The 19,450-nt window shown below is 45.6% G+C and overlaps 1 protein-coding gene across 1 annotated transcript in view; it reads right to left on the bottom strand.

The window, feature by feature from the left end:
- Positions 1 to 19,450, bottom strand: part of CAMTA1 (calmodulin binding transcription activator 1) — a 929,563-nt gene that overhangs the window by 18,740 nt on the left and 891,373 nt on the right. Inside the window, exons 15-21 of the mRNA XM_065421212.1 lie at positions 18,893 to 19,416; positions 13,107 to 13,294; positions 9,649 to 9,895; positions 9,081 to 9,152; positions 8,040 to 8,060; positions 4,539 to 4,732; positions 3,672 to 3,746 (exon numbers count right to left, since the gene is read on the bottom strand). Coding sequence (XP_065277284.1) covers positions 3,672 to 3,746; positions 4,539 to 4,732; positions 8,040 to 8,060; positions 9,081 to 9,152; positions 9,649 to 9,895; positions 13,107 to 13,294; positions 18,893 to 19,416 — 1,321 coding nt within the window. The remainder of the gene's footprint in view (positions 1 to 3,671; positions 3,747 to 4,538; positions 4,733 to 8,039; positions 8,061 to 9,080; positions 9,153 to 9,648; positions 9,896 to 13,106; positions 13,295 to 18,892; positions 19,417 to 19,450) is intronic.

Below are 19,450 nucleotides of genomic sequence, written 5' to 3'. Positions count from 1 at the left end.
ACCAAGGTAACCAAACCAACTGTAGGTCTCTCTCATGAACTGACCCAATGGCATCTGAACTGTTGTCTCTGATACTGCACTAAGTGAAAATTCATGAATACAGGAAGCTCCAACTAGCATAGTCCTTAAACACACTGGGTCAGATCCTCAGCTGATATAAATCAGCTTTGCTCCACTGAAGATCTGAGCCAATAAGTAGATCTAACAAACCACGAGAGGTACCTTAGAGCTGTTTTGGATATGGACAGAAAGGGGCTTTTCATAACTTACTTAAACAGATTTAGACAAAATATCAGTCAGATGGTTACCAGGAGAAAGCCCAAGGAAAGCACATAACTGAATTTTGCATAAAGGGAACAGAATAATCTCTTAGCAAGAATTATTTCCAGGATCCAGTTCCAATATCTAGATGTGGCCAACAGAACTAGGTTAAAGCAAATTTTAAAAATATAGAATTAGCAAATGTTCACTCACAAGTTACACGTTTAAAAACTTCTGCAGCTGAAGAATTCACTGGCTTTACACTTAGTTTGATGGGTCTGTGCCAAGGACTGGCTTTCTTTCTTCTGCTTTTTTCCCCTCCCCTCCATTAGCTGATAGGTCTATTTCTAACTAGTCTCACTTTCCTTATACTGCTAAGCTTTCTCTCTGTTCCTTTCCATCACTCTTTTCTTTATCTCTAAGCTATTCATAGTGCATCAATCATCACACTATCTTGCGTGCTGATGCGAATTTTCAGAGGCGAAAGAAGTAGCTCCATCATGTAATTTTAGAGAGCCGGAGGCGCTGCTAGTCACATTTCCCACCCCACCCCCCAGAACATCCAGAGCAGTAAGTAAAGTCTAGACTTCAGAACGTGCTGGCTCACCCCCTGAAATTGTCACTGGAGCTTTCTCCTATTGGTGTGCTCACTTTTACATTTCTAAGGGAATACAATCAAATTTACTCTAATAATTTTACTAATAAATCTGGTACATTCCCAAATTCAACACAAAAAATACCCAACATCCCCACTGTGCCATTCTTTGTGTGACCTTTTCAGACCACAGTTTTTATGCGGAATCCTTATGCTGCTTCATTGAGTAATGAGATTTTGAAACTTTTGTTTGTAATTTTCTCCAATGCCAGGATGCCTCAAGGTAAAACTCTTTTGTAAATGATAAGATTAGTAATAAGGAAATATCCGTGTTAAACCTTTGCAATTGCCCAAGTAAAGCACATGCACATTCTGCAGTAGAAACACGTACATAGCACACAAAGGATGTGGGCACATTTTCAGTTTAGAAGGGGAAGCATGGTAATTTGGGATTTACGATCAGCTCTTCCTTGGAAATGGGAGACAAGAATTTATTTTTGTTTAATTCCAGCCAAGAATTAGGGATTCATTCCAAAACAACTCTGATCTCTTGCAAAGCAGTGCATTAGCCCTCTGAACTCAGAGAAGGAATTGCTCTCAAGATGGTACATGAGTACAGAGCAGTGAGCTACAACCAAAGTGCCTGAGGCAGGAAGAGATTTATTCTCTGGGTCACAGTGCTTTCTCCCCTTGCTTCCCCCCCCCCCCCCATTTAAAAGCAACAAGACCTAATTCCCTCTGTCTCTACACAGCTATAGTAACCCCACCTGACCAGGTATTGCAAGGAATTGAGCCAAAGGCATAGGAAAGGTCTACTCCTTCATAGGCCTGAGGTACATATGAGCGCACAGAGCCTTACTTTATGGAAACGAGCAACTGAGGAGAGGCTGACAGAAGGAGAAGGGTCAAGGACAGGAGAAGCTGCCAAAGCTGCACATCAGATAGGTCAAGGAAGAGACTGGCCTATTGAAAAGCCTGGGAATGGTGGTGTAGTCCAAGTATTTGGCTCACTGGTGGGAGATTCTGCACTATGGCTAATTTTAGGGGACCTTTTTTGTATGTTCAAGTATGTTTATGGGGGTGTCAAAGTCAGCCAAATACAAGAGTCCCTGGCAGCTCTGCTCCATTGGCCATAGGGAAGGGGGCATAAAGCTTCAATGTGGACTGCCCTGCCTTCTAAGAGATCTGAGGGGATCTACAGTTTCTGAGTTCAGTACCTGTTCTATGGGGGTAGACCTGTATGGAGAATGATCAGGTGAACCTTTGAGTTCACTTCTGCCTGCCCTGTTGTAGTGAGGGACAAGCCAGCCATACTCTGACAAAATGCTGTGTCAATGTCAAGAGCACTTGGCGCTAGTTTAGAAACTAGAGTAGTTCCTCTCTTGGGCTGCATCTGCTACTTGCCATGTGAACCTGCAGGGCAAGTTGTCTGCCCACTGCTCGGGCTATGCCAGCCTCATCCCAGTCTGTATCTCTGACCTCATACAAAGATGACTATTTCTAAAACCTTGTACCAAAATACTAGTAACACCATGTGCTTCCCTCCATTTCAGAGTTTAGTTTGCTGAACCAGCATTGGCCTAAACTAAACATATTTTGGTCTGACTAGCTTTCAAGTATTTTACCTTGTCTTACTGGACGAGATAAGTGTGTGGTTATTATGGAGGAGGCATATGCAGAAAGATCTGAATTCATTTCTACTAGTCAAGACAATGTTCTGGCTGACAAGTTAATCACAAACAAGATCCTTTCATTAACTAATGAAAGCAAGTCACCTGAACATAGTACAGTACTGTTATGGGAGCTCCAGCTGCCACATGTTGCAGGCAAACAATTGAATCAGTGTTGTCCTGAGTTCCTGGTACTGTTAGGAGACCCTTCTTGCCTTGTGTATTTATTCTCCAATTTAATGTTTATTTAGACATGTGGCGTGGCTGACATTTGCACTGACTTGTTTGTTGTTGAGTCTCTCCCCTCCTAGAGGGCTGTGGGGCTCAACTTATCTAGATTATAAACAGATTCATCCATTGTGACGCCACTAAATGTAGACCTGTGTCTTAAGTAGAGATGCTTCCAAGGTATAGTGGATGCTGTGACAAGCTGCACTACGAGGCTAAGGGCTGGTCTACACTGGGGGGAAGGGGGGGGGAGGAGGAATCGATCTAAGTTACGCAACTTCAGCTACGAGAATAGCGTAGCTGAAGTCTACATATCTTAGATCGACTTATCCCCCCGTCCTCATGGCGTGGGATCGACGGCCGCGGCTCCCCCGTCGACTCCGCTTCCGCCTCTCGCTCTGGTGGAGTTCCGGAGTCGACGGGGAACGCGTTCGGGGATCGCCGCGTCTAGACGAGACGTGATAAATCGATCCCCGATAGATCCGGTGGGTAGTGTGGACGTACCCTAAGGTGCAATGAAAAGTCTATGAAGCAGCTAGGATATAGTCTATGTAGTGGGGGGGGGGGGGGGGGGGGAGGGAATCTATCATTCAGCTGAACTCTCCTCCAAGGCTCCTCAAGCCCAACTTCAGTAAAGTAAGGAGTATAACTAAGAGTTTCTTTGTTCTGCTTCCATTTATCACAGCCTTGTACCATATCTGCAATGCAGCTGAATGTGTCTTAGTGACAGTCCCAATCTGGAGATTTTTTCCTAGTGTTTTTTTGTAAGCAGCTAGGCTTTGTTACTTGATGATGAGAGTGATTTGCAGTGATTCTAATCTATTCTATTCAGGTTCTTATAGTGCACCCATTGCAATGCTCTGGGGATGGCCTAGGACTGATAGGTAAGGAAAATTCATATAAAAGCGATGTCATACCTGTGGCGGCAGCGTCGTAAAAACCGCATGATCTTGCGAGCAGCTTGATCCTGCTTCTTGGTGAGCAGACTGCTTCTAAACACAAACGAAGGAACATCAGGGCATGGGCAATATTGAGGAGAAAGGGTACTAAATAGGAGAATAATCATTCTATGTGTACTGTGCATTTCTCACCTGGCTTACCTGTAAAATGTGGCACAGTCCAGGGCTGTTAGATACCAACATACAAACAGTATAAGCCCTTAAGAACCTTACACGCAACCTTTATTACATTTTCCTCTGCCTCATCTCATTTGTTGGAGAGTAAAATTCTTATGACTTGCATTTACTGTCCCTTAAATGCTCCTTTGATGTGTATATCAGCTCCTTAATTTTAAAACTGATTTTTATGCATTGCTGGTGATGCTGTCGGAGTCCCTACGATGCTTATTAATTTGCTTTCTGTATGAGGCCATTCACAATCCAAGATGAGAGAATAAATTGAGTGAACTGTTCTTTCTAACATAGACTTATGGAGGAACCTCAAAGCCAGCAGAACTAACACACGTGCTACTATGTTCCCGTTAGCTAATCCTGCTGTGGGGATCTCCATTCAGAAATCAGGATGCTGCTCTCATTTCAAAAGCATCATCATTCAGTTTTATTTATTTTTTGCTTTGGGCTTTTCACTTGTAACGCCAGTGTCCATGATTCACAAACTGCATCAACAGGAATAACTATTAGAAGAATATCTAGGTTGTTCCTGCACTTCAGCTCTTGCAGGACAGCTCAGTTTGACTGAGAGCCTCCTTTCCTGTACATGCTAACTTAGCTCTCCTCCTCTCTTTCCTACAAGAGTAAATTTTCAGCTCTTTACCACAGACCCACCTAAGTTTCTGTTGTACAATGGCAGCTGCTCGACTTTTTTGTCTCCTCTTCCCACATTCTTTGTAGCTGCGATAGTACTGCTGGATCAGCACTGCGGCTCGTCGGCTCTGCTGGAATTTTTTCTGTTCATAATAGCTTCTGAATTTGCTCTGGATAAGGATGGCAGCTTGTGTCATCTTTTTATAAAGTGCATACTGCAAAGGAGACAAAGAGATGCTAAGGCATTCCAGCAGAAAGCAGGCTTCCAAGACTCTCGCCCCACTGGAATGTGATGGGGGAGGATACTCTCTCTTCTTGTTGCTATGAGTAGAGGCCAAACTTAGTATCTCCTCAGTGACAGGAAACTGTCTGAAATATGGCCCCGTGACAAACTGGTGCAGTTGTAGGGTCTAGTCTACACTAGAAAAATTAGTACCTATAGTACAGCCTCTGCCAGCAATGGTGCAGTTGTGCTGGGGGAATTTATTTATTTATATTTCTAATTGGTAACAATGGTGTAAGTACTAATATAGACATGGCACAGATGTTTTAATTTTTGAGTCATGAACACCTGTTCTGATCTTGTGTCCAGTCTACAGTAGTAGGTACTTATATTTCTAGTGCACATACATTCTAGTACAAAAGTAATCCAACTGCAGAGGAACTGGTATTTACTCTTAACAGATACAGCAACATTCACCGTTACAAGATGCCAAATGCTATGAGATAAAGGTCTCTGGTTCTTCTACACACACAGCTGTTGCTGTGTCAAAACTTGCACAAACAAGAGGGGACTATGTCTAGCTAGCAGACTATAATGAAAAAACAACGTAACCTACTAAACACAAAGTGCTGATAAATGTACAAAGTAAGTATGTTGAAAAAAACATTTTGTCTCTAATACTTCTCAGTTATAAAAATGTCACTTTTAAACAGATCATTTAAAAACTATTTTGCTTTTCAATATTCATGCCATTTGCAGTTCACGCTGGTTAGGCAATGAAGACAATATTTGGGTTGCTCATATTGTTTACATCCAAATAAAAACAATATTTTGACTGAAATAATTTTTGATACTACTAAGATTTTCTCAGAATCATTTGTATTAAACCAAGCCTAATGTTGGGCCTAAACTATTCGAGAGTACCCCTTTAATCATTATACATGAGAGTGATATTTCTGTGTTTTATAAAGTTATAACCACCATGCACTGAATTTGCAAATTTGCACTAGTGCTCACATACACTAAAAATCCCCCTCCAGAACTGGGTTATTTCCAGACCAGCAATCTTTTATGCCTCTAACCTTCCATCTGTAAAACTTAAACAATGAAGAGGTGCTTTCCATTAGGATCCTTCTACCTTCTGAGACATGCCTGAACAATAGCGTTCTATTTCTGGCTTGTTCCTGTGTGAAAGATTGCTAAACATGGGCAGAATGCTCCTCATTCAGAACCTCATGGATTAGCTCCCTGCACTGAACACAGCCCAGCATCAATGGCCTGGGTCTATTAATTGAAAATGGGAATTGTACACTGCTCTCAGCTATTGCATTCTGTTGAGTAGATTTCTATAATAAGTTTACCTTGCATAATAAAAGATATATATTACCTAGCCTTCTGCAGAGCAGTCAGTAACGAGGAGAGGAAGCAACTCTCTAAAGGCAAGAATCTCTTTTACACTTTCTCCCTTCAAAATTACCAATGTAAGACAGCCTTCCCTGGTACATGGAAGTCATCTGCATTCAGGAATATTTAAAATTGCACACAATTTACTTTCTAAGTGGTAAATGCAGACCTGGACTGATATGTGAAGGCCACATTTAGCACTCTGAACTGATATGTAGAGCAGACTTTTACTGTGAGCTGGTCTTCTTTTGAAGAATATGTCATAAAGTGTTAAATATCCCCAGACAGTTTGCCAGCCTTTGACTCACTGCTCATCTAATTACAGGAGAGATGTGACACATGGGCAGCAGCCATCTCTATATCTGACAGTTTTATATCATACTTCAGAGAGTTCTCTCTTCTTAAAAACAAACCAACCAACCCATCATATCATGGAGTAACACCAACATTTACCAAATTTCACTCTCTGGCACTGAAGCAGTTGTTGGTTGCTGGTACATTTTGTTGTCTTTTTTTTTTCTTCTTCTTTTTTTTTAAAATAAACTCTTACAATAATTAGATGAACCAAAGTTTGGTTTTAAATTAGCTATTTTTTAAAAATTCACTCTCGGGCTGATCTTTTCTTTTCCAATCTGAGCCCAGAGGGGACTTCTGTGGCTGAGTTACAACACCCTGAACAGAGGGCTAAAAGTGGAACAGTGACACTCAAGCTATGTCTATTTAAACCTGCAGTCATTGATGTAAATACAGTGATTTAATATAGTAATAAGTTATGTGAGATGAGAGAATTATAGCTCTAAGATACCACCCAGGTCTGCATCCAAACTTGTGAGATCCACTCAGCTGTCTTGTTGCCTATGCATTAAAATTTTCTGTCCAGCCCAAATTCTCAAAACTCCCCCCACACCCTCACCCTCCCCTCAGGCTGGTGGGAGCTGGGAGAACAAGGGAAACAGTAGTTAGCTTCAGTCAAGTGAGTATCTCCAGCCAATCTAGGTGCATGATGACAGACACGTTCACCTTCCTTGACAAAATAGTGCTTTGGCCCAATATGAAGTCTTTGGTGAAGGAGGAAGCTGGGGGTGGAAGAACAGTTCTAGGAGGACACACCCATCTTCATATTACATTAAATCTCCCCCGAAAGAACAACATGCACTCTTGTGTCTTAGGTACCCTGAGAGCATTGGAAAACGCCGAACTGATACTGACTACTGCCATGGTCAGGGTGCTGCACAGGTAGGAGACAGGCTGTTACGCTCACAGCATATTGTCACAGGACAATTCTAACAGGACACTGACTGTATTAGCAGTAACACACAAGTTGCACTGAAATTGGGAATTCAGTGCATAGGTTTTAAAAGCTGAAAATTAAAAATACTCATGGATACAGACAGAGCATTGATGTCATTGTTTGTGTGGATGTTCAGATCAATATTCCCTCATATTGTCCATGACCATGGAGTCAAATAATGGAACCTAATAGACCTCAGCAGCACTGGGAGCAATTTAACGACCCAGAGCACTGCGGACAGTAAAGGTTCTTGTTGCTCATAAAGATAATGCTAAGAACAGCTGCAGAGCAAAATGTTTCTTCATTAATAGTTAGCACTGATACAGTTCCCTCATCTCAGCCCTTCACTGCTCAATAAGTGTATTTAGAAATATTAATTGTGCTTCTATATTAACATGTGATGTGTTTCTGGTAACACAGCGCCGTCTCTGTCCTACAGTGGAGATTTGTGTTTGTCACAGACCAGTCTAGCTGACACATACATTCACTGCTGGGCATTATCAAATCATTTAACTGAATACCAGGTTTTCCTGGTTTGTATTGAATGTGAAAGTTTGTAACCCAAAGGGAACAGTTTCCAAGGCAGTGTTTGTTCATTCATTACCTTCAAGGCTATCCAAGTAAGCTTAGGGGAAAAACAGAAAATACAAGGTTAATGTTAGATCTGCAAATAAAGAACTGAGAAACAAAAACCAAACACCTGACCAGACCATCTTCTCCCAAAAGAAATGGCTCCAGGGTCAAAGACAAACCTTGTGGAGCAATATTTGAAAGGGAATTCACACTATGATTATACGAAGCATCACTCCAGAACGTCACTCTACGGTGATCTAACACTAGTTAGGTTTTCCCAAATAAATGTTTCTAATTGAATGTTATGTAAGGGCCTCTCTTCAATATTGTCATCCTAGATGTCAGTCTGTCTGAGTTGGGGGGAGAAGTGTGTTTGAACTGGTGCTAATGGACTCCTCATTGTTCCCATTTAAAAACAAAAACAAAAATAATCTCATTTCTGGGTCTGAGAACTCAGCCTAAAACTTGGCTCCAGACGAAAGTGTGCTGAAAGGTTTCAGTCCCGGGACAAATTATATCAAGTGAAAAGCTGGATTTTTCATATTTTAAAATTTGACATGTGTTTTCCCCCTCCCGCTCTGCAGTCCAACTCATCTTGAGCACAAAACCATCTTAAATTTCACAATGAAATTTGGAAAGCAACTAGTAAGAAGTACAATGTAATCACTTTGATAAATAATAATATATTAATATACAGGTAAATATGAAATACAGCTTGTTCCTCACTCCAAATGTGCAGCTATACACACACAGTTGCTCTAGTTTCAGACCACGTCATCACTAGTGTGTTGAGAGATAAGTTGCAGAACTATTTGATAACACTGTATATAACAAACCAGGGAAAATACAGAAATTAAAATCTTCTCAAGGAAACAGCTTGTGAAATTAGATTTACGATGTGATTTTTCTCCCCTTTTGAGCTTAATCATAACACATTCTGCATATTTATCACTGCATATTGAAAAGCACACTTTGGAGGTTCTCTCTTTGGGCCAGTTCCCAATATATGTAGAATCTGCTGCCAGTATTCACAGGTGCACATTATTTCACAGAAACTCAATTCTTCGCTTACCTGTTTGTATTTTCTGTAACAACGCTGAATGACAGCAGCAGCCACTTCCTGCTGTTCTCGGAGAGGACGGCCCTGTAACAAAAAGGGAAGAAGTTATGAGTCAGCATAAATCGCACTGAACAAACAGGAGAGAGGATGAGAGGTAATGGCTCTCTGCAGCCTGAGTATGACCCCCGGTTCCCATTTACCATTGCAGCACCCTCCTTTTCAGTTCTAGCCAGCAGTCTCTAAAGAAGGGGTTTCTATTAGTAATTTATGAAGATGATGGAACACCCCCCCAGTCTACAAACAATGAGTTTGACAGTTTGCAAGAGAGAATGAAAACAGGCAGCTGAACAAAGACTTTGATGTGTACTTTCCTGCTATGTTTTGTGGATTGCCATACTGTTGCAGAGGAAGCATTGCCACATGCTAAAATATGGACTTGTCTCCCTTTGCTAGCTTGTTAGACAAATTTCAAATTGGGAGAATTATTTTGTCTAAGAAATATATAGTCTACATTTGATTTTCTAATGGATTCTACTTCCACACGCCCAAGGCAAAGAGGTGGGATGCTCCTGCTACTTACCTTGTATTTCCTGAACACTGTCTGGACGAGTTTGGCAGCTTCATAGAGTTCTCTTTGCTCATGATCAGACAGAGTTAACTGTGCAAACTCATTCTCTACCCTTTCGCTGGTGGATGCACTCAGAAATTCTGACCAGTCTGCTGCTGAAGGAAGGCTGGGTTTCTCAAAAGCTATTTCACTGATTGGTGAGCCTACTGGGCTCAAGCTGGTGTTTGAAGAAGGGGTCAGGGGTTCACTGTATAGACTTCTGAAACAAGAGGAACAAAAGGAACACTTGGTCACAGAGAAGCCGGACTGGCATGACTAGTAGCTTATTACATTTTTATGTGCAAGGGCAAAGTTACCTTTCCAAATGACACTGCACAACCCAAAGCCCCAGGAGGTCCATGCCCTGTGACATGCTGAATATGCACCTGGCTGCAATGGAATTTGCAGGCTGAACACTGGCTTTGGGATTCTGTTCCGTGATCTGAGATATTTTTGCCCCCTCACCTTTTACATGACTCATGTGTATGATGGTTTCACCTCCATCTTTAAAAGGCACAGAGCCAAATTCATCTCTGGTGTAACTCCACTGATTTCTCCCAAGCATGGATTTAGCTCACAGTGAACTGAATGCTCCACATATATTACAGTGTAATTTCTCTGTTCTTTCTAATCATTATTTTGTCATTATAAAAAGGTTTGTGTGAAAGGATTTTTCAAAACAAGCAACAAATTTGTCTCTATTGAAACACTTAAAAAGGAGTTGATCTTTCCACCCTGAGCAGAGCAGAGCAGGCGTCTAGCCTGGGTCAATTTACTTTTTCTCCTAAGTTTAGATTTGGTACCAAGGCTGGAAAGGTTTTCTCCACCCATCATCTAATGCATAGTATTCTGGGAATTCAATGTCTCAGGTCTATCTTGAATTCTGATATTTGTTTGCCATGAACTCACCATGTGAACAGCACAACTGCTTCAGCCCTTTCCATGCAACTGGGCCATAACCAGAGCAGGGCAAGTGGGGCAGTTGCCCAGGGCGCAAAGCTGTGGGGGGCAGAAAAATGGGGCAGAGACATGCCATAATAACTCTGGCAGGGGGTACAAATATGCTTGCATGCCATGGAGGATAAAATGTCTAGTTACAACTCTGCCATGCAGATATAACCGTGCCCAAACACAAAGTGCGCCTCTGGGAAGGATTAAAGAGCTCAATTTGTTCCAGTAACTTGATTTCTAGTTTTTAATCTCAGAAATATTTGTGGATCAGTCAGAGATACAAATGCAGAGGCAGATGAATTCAGAGGCAGAAGCTCTCAGAGGTGGCTGAGCTTCTATCACTTTAACTAGCCCTGTGGTCTCTCCTGGGGATTGGGCAGCTCTAAAATAAGTGGAAGTTAATTTCTTTGCTGTTCAGATAAGGGCTGTTACATTCAGATTAGGATTTAACAACAGACTAAAGTCCATTTTAATCTTTTTGAATAATCCTGAGTTTCTGACTCCAGTGCTATGAAATGAGTTTCATTAGGGCTGCCTTGTCTTCCATTTCTCTGTGCTGCTGGAGGCCCCAGGCTTCATGGCCTAGCTACATTCTGCACTGCGATCCAACTTCAGAACCTCATGTTACTGCACACACCATTTATAATAAAAGGCAAGAATCCCAGCAGCTCCCAAAGGGGAATGTCATAGGACATAACAAATTGGGTAAAATGAGCCAGGCGTGCAACTCTTATGGGATGTTACGCTGCTCATTTCTCCCTTTCTGATGCAGAGGGCAAGGGGTAAGGGATTAATGTCGCCTTGCTTTCCCAACAGAAGTCTTCCCGTAGCCTCTAACAAGACAGAAATTCTCATGACATCTGCAGCAGTTGAGTTCATCTTCAGCATGTGAAATTATGATGGAAGTTACTATTTAGAACAGACAGTCTGCAGAAGTTATCTGCAAAATCAGTGAGTGTGTGGGATTAATATTGCTAATCATCATAACCTGACAATCGTGGCTGGGTCAGATCTGGAGGATTCTGTGGGTGAACCCATCAGCAATTTAAAAAAACCTGTCACTAGGCACTTGCCATGGATTACAGATAGACACTAAAACCCTCCATCCTACTTTTGCTTTGGCACTTGGCTTCTGCCTTTGTGACCAGTGCTGGGGTTTATCTTCTGATCCATACTTTGGGAAAATGCGTTCTTTCCCCTTTCCTGCCAGCCCCAGTGAGGGGAGGTGAGCTTTGCAGTATAACATGAAGTTAAAAGGAACTCTTCCTAACATCCTCTGGGATGTCATCCAAGAGCCTTCCCATACTCAGTACCATAAAAAGGGGCAAAACATTATGGTTGTTCTTTCAAAAATTTACAACTGAACATTGACTTAACACAGCTTTGAAACTTTACTATGCAGAACAAAAATGCTGCTTTCCCTTTATCTTTGTAATAGTTTACGTTTAACACAGCACTGTACTGTATTTGCTTTTTTTTTTGGTCTCTGCTGCTGCCTGATTACGTACTTATGGTTCCAAATGAGGTGTGGGGTTGACTGGTCAGTTTGTAACTCTGAGGTTCTACTGTATAGCTATTTAAAGCTCTGTACCTAGTGTATTTGCAACCTTTCCCCTTTCCTGCCAGCCCCAATAAAAACATTCCCTTAGCCATGTGCCTGAGTGGTTACAGCAGGGGTCGGCAATGTTCGGCACGCGGCTCGCCAGGGTAAGCACCCTGGCGGGCCGGGACAGTTTATTTACCTGCTGACGCGGCAGGTTCGGCCGATCGTGGCCCCCACTGGCCGCGGTTCGCCGTCCCGGGCCAATGGGGGCGGCGAGAAGCCGCGGCCAGCACATCGCTCGCCCGCGCCGCTTCTCGCCGCCCGCATTGGCCCGGGACGGCGAACCGCGGCCAGTGGGGGCCGCGATCGGCCGAACCTGCCGCGTCAGCAGGTAAATAAACTGGCCCGGCCCGCCAGGGTGCTTACCCTGGCGAGCCGCATGCCGAACGTTGCCGACCCCTGCGTTACAGGGACCCACCATATCTGGCCCCTTCCGCTGAAGCGCCTACAGCGGTTGCCTCTGAGACATGGTATGCCAGGCACGCTATGGGCACCCAAGCAGTCCGGGTACAGAATAACCCCAATAATTACAGATGTGGAGCCAAACAGACTCTGTTGTTTAACCAGCTGGACTTTCCTTGTGGTCTCAAACAAGAATCTGTTGGTCTGAAAGCATCTGTTTTATTGCAGGGGTTTGCACTTTTCCATCAATTTACAGTTGTACCTAACAAAGGAAAGCGTGAAGGCAGTTGCTTATATTGCTTGATGTTTGCATGTGCAAGACCAAGTGTGCCTGTCCTAGAATTACCTGCATTAAACCCAATTAAAAAGCAAAACCAAAGGTCAAAGAACACACACACACACAAAATCTCAGAGCAGCAAATCTGCAGTGAAACAGGGACATGCCCAAACCTGTCTTGTGGTTAGTGTTGCTGACCTTATCTGTGCAGCACTTGGTATATGATCGACATCAGCAAGGTAACTGGCCAGCCAGCTCATCGTGGTGCAAATGGCAGCACTGTCTGTCCTCTCCACCAGCGGTGACTCCATTGGCACAAAATTCTCCCGCTTGATCCTGTCAGGCGTTGCTTCAATGATGTGCTCTGCAAGTGTCATCATGTTCACCTGGGAAGGGGCAGACAAGAGCAATGTTTGCCAACTTCCTGCCAACACCTTTGTGGTGAAACAATTCACAGCTTTACCCCAGGATGAGGACAAGGGCTGCCCAAGTGTGTGGGAAGCGAAGGTTACTCACTGGACCTGATCCTGAATAGCTCATTCAGGCAAAAATGCCACTGGCTTCAATCTAAGGCTATGTCTACACTGGCGAGCTGCCAGCAGGTGCCACTGTAAGATCTCCAGTGTAGCTGCTCTATGCTGACGGGAGAGAGCTCTCCCGTTGACACAATAATTAATCCATCCCCCAATGAGCGGCAGTAGCTATGTTGGCGGGAGAAGCTCTCCCACCAACAGAGCGCTGTCCACACCGGCGCTTAGATCAGTGTAACTTATGTCGCTTGGGGGGTGGCTTATTCACACCCCTGAGTGACACAAGTTATACCGCTATAAATGGTAGCGTAAACATAGCCTTTGACTGAGGTGACAGTTTTTCCAGACCCAAAGGCCAGTGTTGGATGGCTGGGAGGGGACTGTGAATAACTTGTGATCATTAGGAAAGAGAGAAAGGCTTTGAGTGGTTTGCACTGGTTATGCTGTCAGCAACAAAGAGGGATAGAAATTTAACAAGCATGGATTCTCCTTTACAATTCTAGAGATCTCCATAGACTGAGGCCTTGTTTCTGACCGATGGAGGAGAGACAGGAGAACGAAAGCATTACAACTTCATTTAGCATCGCTGCTGCGTACTTTCTAAGGCTGATCCAGTACCCAGAACATACCTGTGTTCCCGTGAAAGAGACAGCGGAAGAGGACACAAGTTCAGAGTTCATGCAGTTTGTGCCACTTTACCTCCAACCCCATTCCAATTAACTTCCCACACTGGTGGGAGTCTCCCGCTATATTTCGTCCCTTATTGCTCCCTTAGGTATTTTTTTATTTAGAAATAAATATTCATGTTTTGTATTTCACGCTTCCTTTTGCTAGACTTGACTCCTTTCCCTCTGGTTTCTATATAGTATCTAACACTATTGTACTGGAATGCTTCCAAGCATCAGGTGATCCTCTCCTGTACTGAAGAAAACAGCCCATGATGCAGGTTTGGGACATCGCTCCCAATATTAAATATTTGGTGTTGGCAACATTCAGCATGACACCTCTGTTCCTATGACTAGGGCCTGTACAGTTGTTAGATCTGGGAGGCTCAAATAATTCAGAACCCAAGGCAGTTCCAGAAACATGAATGCATCTTTTGCAAACACCAAGCAGATCCATCCCTGCTTTGCAAGGGTTTTGTTTCCCTTTATGACTTTGGCTGTGTGGAAGAATATCCAGATGTAGTGGGTGGGTATATTTCTGAGGCTCCGCTCTCGTAGCTGCCACTTCACTTACCACCCCTCGTTAGATCAGAAAGCATATAGAATCTTCCTCCCCTAAAAATTAAGCTACTCATTTCTCTCCTCTCCCCACCTTCTTTTTTTTGCTGGGTATTATTTTCTCCCCTACACCATATCTTGTATATTTCTCTTCCCAAAACACTATCCATATAGTCTCTCCCTTTCCTCCTCAAATCTAGAATGCCTTTTCCTTCACACTGCAGTGATTTCCTCTTCAGCCCATGGGCACCACCTTCAGCTTCGCATAGTCATTGTAGCTGCTCATTGCCGCAATGCTTCTTCAGTGGTGTTGCGTTGAAAATATTCCTTGAGTCGGAGACGACGAAAGTAGGCTTCCAGATCACCGCAGAACTGTATCGTGTGAAGCAAATACTCACCAGCAACTACACACCACACCACAGAAACACCAACCCAGGAACCAATCCCTGTAGCAAACCTCGTTGCCTACTCCGTCCCCATATCTACTCTGGCGACACCATCAGAGGACCCAACCACATCAGCCACACCATCAAGGGCTCATTCACCTGCACATCCACTAATGTTATATATGCCATCATGTGCCAGCAATGCCCCTCTGCCATGTACACTGGCCAAACCGGACAGTCCCTCCGCAAAAGAATAAATGGACACAAATCGGACATCAGGAATGGTAACATACATAAGCCAGTACGTGAACATTTCAATCTCCCCGGTCATTCTATTACAGATTTAAAAGTCACTATCATTGAACAAAAAAAACTTCAGAAACAGACTTCAAAGAGAAACAGCAGAACTAAAATTCATTTGCAAATTTAACACCATTAATCTGGTCTTGAATAGGGACTGGGAGTGGCTGGCTCATTACAGAAGCAGCTTTTCCTCTCCTGGAATTGACACCTCCTCATCTATTATTGGGAGTGGACTACATCCACCCTGATTGAATTGGCCCTGTCAACACTGGTTCTCCACTTGCGAAGTAACTCCCTGCTCTCCGTGTGTCAGTATATAATGCCTGCATCTGTAACTTTCACTCTATGCATCCGAAGAAGTGAGGTTTTTACCCACGAAAGCTTATGCCCAAATAAATCTGTTAGTCTTTAAGGTGCCACCAGACTCCTTGTTGTTTTTGTAGATACAGACTAACACGGCTACCCCCTGATACTTGATACCTAGACCAGGGATCTCAAACTCGAATCACCAGGAGGGCCACATGAGGACTCGTACGTTGGCCCGAGGGCCCCATCACCCGCCTCCCGCTGTCCCCGCCCCTGCCCTCCCACTCCACCCCCGCCCCTGCCCGTGGGGTGCAGCAGGGGGCTTAGGGCAGGGCATTGGGGTGCAGGAGGGGTGTGGGGTGCGGCAGGGGGCTCACGGCAGGGGGTTGGGTTGCAGGAGGGGTGCAGGGTGCGGCAGCGGGCTCAGAGCAGGGGGTTGGGGTGCAGGCAGGAGGCTCAGGGCAGGGAGTTGGGGTGCAGGAGGGGTTCAGGTTCTGGCCCAGCGCCGGTTACCTGGAGCGGCTCCAGGGTGGCAGGGGTGCGCATCGGGGCCAGGGTAGGCTCCCTGCTGCCCCGGCCCCGTGCCGCTCCGCTCCGGGAAGAGGCGGGCACCGCGTCCCTGCGGCCCCGGGGGAGGGGGAGCAGAGAGCTCCCTGCGCTGCTCTTGCCTAAGGGTACCTCCCCCGAAGCTCCCATTAGCCGCGGTTCCCTGTTCCCGGCCAATGGGAGCTTCAGGGGAGGTAACCACAGGTAACAGCAGCTCACGGAGCTCTCTGCGCCCCCTCTCCCTGGGGCCGGAGGGACGCGGTGTCCACGGCTTCCCAGAGCAGCGCGTGGCCCTCAACACCATGGGGTTGGCAAATCCGCAGGCCGGATCCAAAGCCCTGAGGGGCCGGATCTGGCCCAGGGTGGGGGTACGCGGCACGCTGGGGAGGGGACGGGGGGGCAGTGGGGAGCTTGGCAGGCCGCAGGGAAGAACCCCGCAGGCCGCCACGTGTTTGAGACCCCTGATCTAGACCATCCCTGAAAGGAGTTTGTCTAATCTGCTCTTAAAAATCTCCAATGACGGAGATTCCACAACCTCCCTAGGCAATTTATTCCAGTGCTTAACCACCCTGACAGTTAGGAAGTTTTTCCTAATGTGCAACCTAAACCTCCCTTGCTACAAGTTAAGCCCATTGCTTCTTGTCCTATTCTCTGAGGTTAATAAGAATGATTTTTCTCTCTCCTCCTTGTAACAACCTTTTATGTACTTGAAAACTGTTATCATGTCCCCTCTGTGTCTTCTCTTTTCCACACTAAACAAACCCAATTTTTTCCAATCTTCCCTCTTAGGTCATGTTTTCTAGACCTTTAATCATTTTTGTTGCTCTTCTCTGGACCTTCTTCAAATTTATCCACATCTTTCCTGAAATGTGGCGCCCAGAACTGGACACAATACTCCAGTTGAGGCCTAATCAGCGCGGAGTAGAGCGGAAGAATTACTTCTCATGTCTTGCTTACAATACTCCTGCTAATACATCCCAGAAAGAAGTTTGCTTTTTTTGCAACAGTGTTACACTGTTCACTCATATTTAGCTTGTGATGCACTATGATCCCCAGATCCCTTTCCGCAGTACTCCTTCCTAGGCAGTCATTTCCCATTTTGTATATGTGCAACTGATTGTTCTTTCCTAAATGGAGTATTTTACATTTGTCCTTATTGAATTTCATCCTATTTCAATAATGACAAATGCAAAGTAATCCACTTAGGAAGGAGATGTGACCACCTGGAATCTCTGCAGGAGCTCAGCTGCAGCACTGGCATCTCTTGTGTCTCCTCCACTCGTACAGGGCTAGAATGCTTCTTCCACCTCCTAGGGTTGCCAGGCATCCGGTTTTGGATCGGAATGCTCAATCAAAAAGGGATCTGGGAGACTCTGATCAGCACTGCTGACCGGGCCGCTAAAAGTCCAGTCAGCAGTGCAGGAGGGCTAAGGCAGGTTCACTGGCTGCCCTAGCTCCGGACGGCTCCCGGAAGTGGCCGGCATTTCCATGGAGGTGTGGCCATGAGGGCTCCGTGTGCTGTCTCCACTCCGAGCGCCAGCTCCGCAGGTCCCATTGGCCAGGAACTGCGGCCAATGAGAGCTGCAGGGGTGGTGCCTGCGGATAGGGGCCGTGCGCAGAGCCACCTGGCTGCCGGAGGGAAATGCTGGCTGCTTCCGGGAGCACCACCCACAGTCTGCACTCCTAAACTTCTCCTGCACCCCAACCGCTTGCCCCAGGTTGGAATCTCCTCCCGCACCCAAACTCCCTCCCACAGCTCGCACCCTGCGCCCCGACCCAGAACCCCAATCCCCTTCCCCAGCTCAGAGCCCCGCCCCCTGCATCCCTAATTTCTGGCCTCAGCCCAGAGTGCATACCCCCTCCCATACCCTATCCCCCTGCTCCAACCCAGAGCCCCCACCACATTCCAAACCCCTCATTTCTGGCCCCACCCTCGAGCCCTCACCCCCTCCCTCAACCCAACCCCCTGCCCAGCCCAGTGAAAATGGGCGAGGGTGTGGGAGAGCAAGCAATGGAAGGAGAGGGATGGAGTGCGTGGTGGCGAGGCCTCGGAAAGTACCTGCCATCTACATTAGTAGCGATGCCAACAGACTCTGCCTTTTCCTTATCCTTTGGACCATGAACTTACTGCCCACTCCATTGAAACAGCACTTCCTGGGAGTGACTGATGGGAGGTGCTGAGTTCAGAGCACAGTCAGCTCTCAAGCTTCACACAGCCTAACTTGAGGTGGACACGAAACCTTTCAAATGGGTAAAAAGGCAAGAACCATCCCCACCTCTCTGCTGCCCTTCTGTATAGAAGACAGCACAGCACTGGCTACCCAGAGCAGGGGCCCTTAGCACATTCCTCTGCTTTGGTTCCATTCATTTCAAGATGGAAAATTCCATTATAGCTGGCAGAACTTTTCAAAGGAGCAGACTGTCCAACTAATACAGTGCAATGCCATGCACAACCATTCATGCTGACCGTCACTCTCACAGCAGGACTGAAAGGCCATCACTTACTGTCAGAAGGGAATGTGCACAGTTTGCAAGAACCATGAACTTCTGCAAAGCCTGCTTTGGGGGCTCTGTAGTTGCAAGAACACCTCCCAGCACAGCACACAGGTCAGTCAGGTACAGTCTCAGAGGCTGACACAGAGGGATGTATTTGCCTCAGCTGGCCTTGCTGCCATGTTAGATATGTTTACCTGCAAGTCATCCATGTGCTGTAAGCAGTCCTCATTCTCCACACTGTCCCTGTAGGAAAGCAGCTCCCCATCCACGAGCTCCCTGTTAGCCATCATCAGCACATTCATCTGCTCTCGTTGACGCAGCCGGTGGGCTACGGTGTCCTTCCCCAACGCAAGCCCCTTTTGGCTTCCCGTCACCTGCACTGCAGACACACCAATATAAATGTCTTTTGGGTTCCACTTGATTCCTGCCCGGCCACCAGAGCCCCGGTACCCAGCAACTTCTGGGATGTGCTGGGAGAGCTCCCTGCCATAGTCCCTTATCCCTTCCCTGGGGCTGATTGTCTCAGAGATGGATCGCTTGGAGCTGGAACTCTGCTTCCTGACACTTGGCTCTTCCAGGCTCAGGGCTGTGGAAAGCAGCTTCTCTTGCCGTGCCTGGAAATACTCAGGGTTCAGTTTATGTTTTTTGGGTGCTGGGTAATCTTTCTGACTCTCACTGCTGTAGTAGTTGGAGGGCTCAGACCTTGGTCGTCTTAACTCTGGAAGCAAAGAAACCATCAGTCAGGACTGAAC

This window comes from Emys orbicularis, chromosome 22, assembly GCF_028017835.1.
Source record: "Emys orbicularis isolate rEmyOrb1 chromosome 22, rEmyOrb1.hap1, whole genome shotgun sequence".
Classification (NCBI taxonomy): domain Eukaryota; kingdom Metazoa; phylum Chordata; order Testudines; family Emydidae; genus Emys; species Emys orbicularis.
The sequence above is the reverse complement of the archived record's forward strand: the minus strand, read 5'-3'. Positions and strand labels throughout refer to the sequence as shown.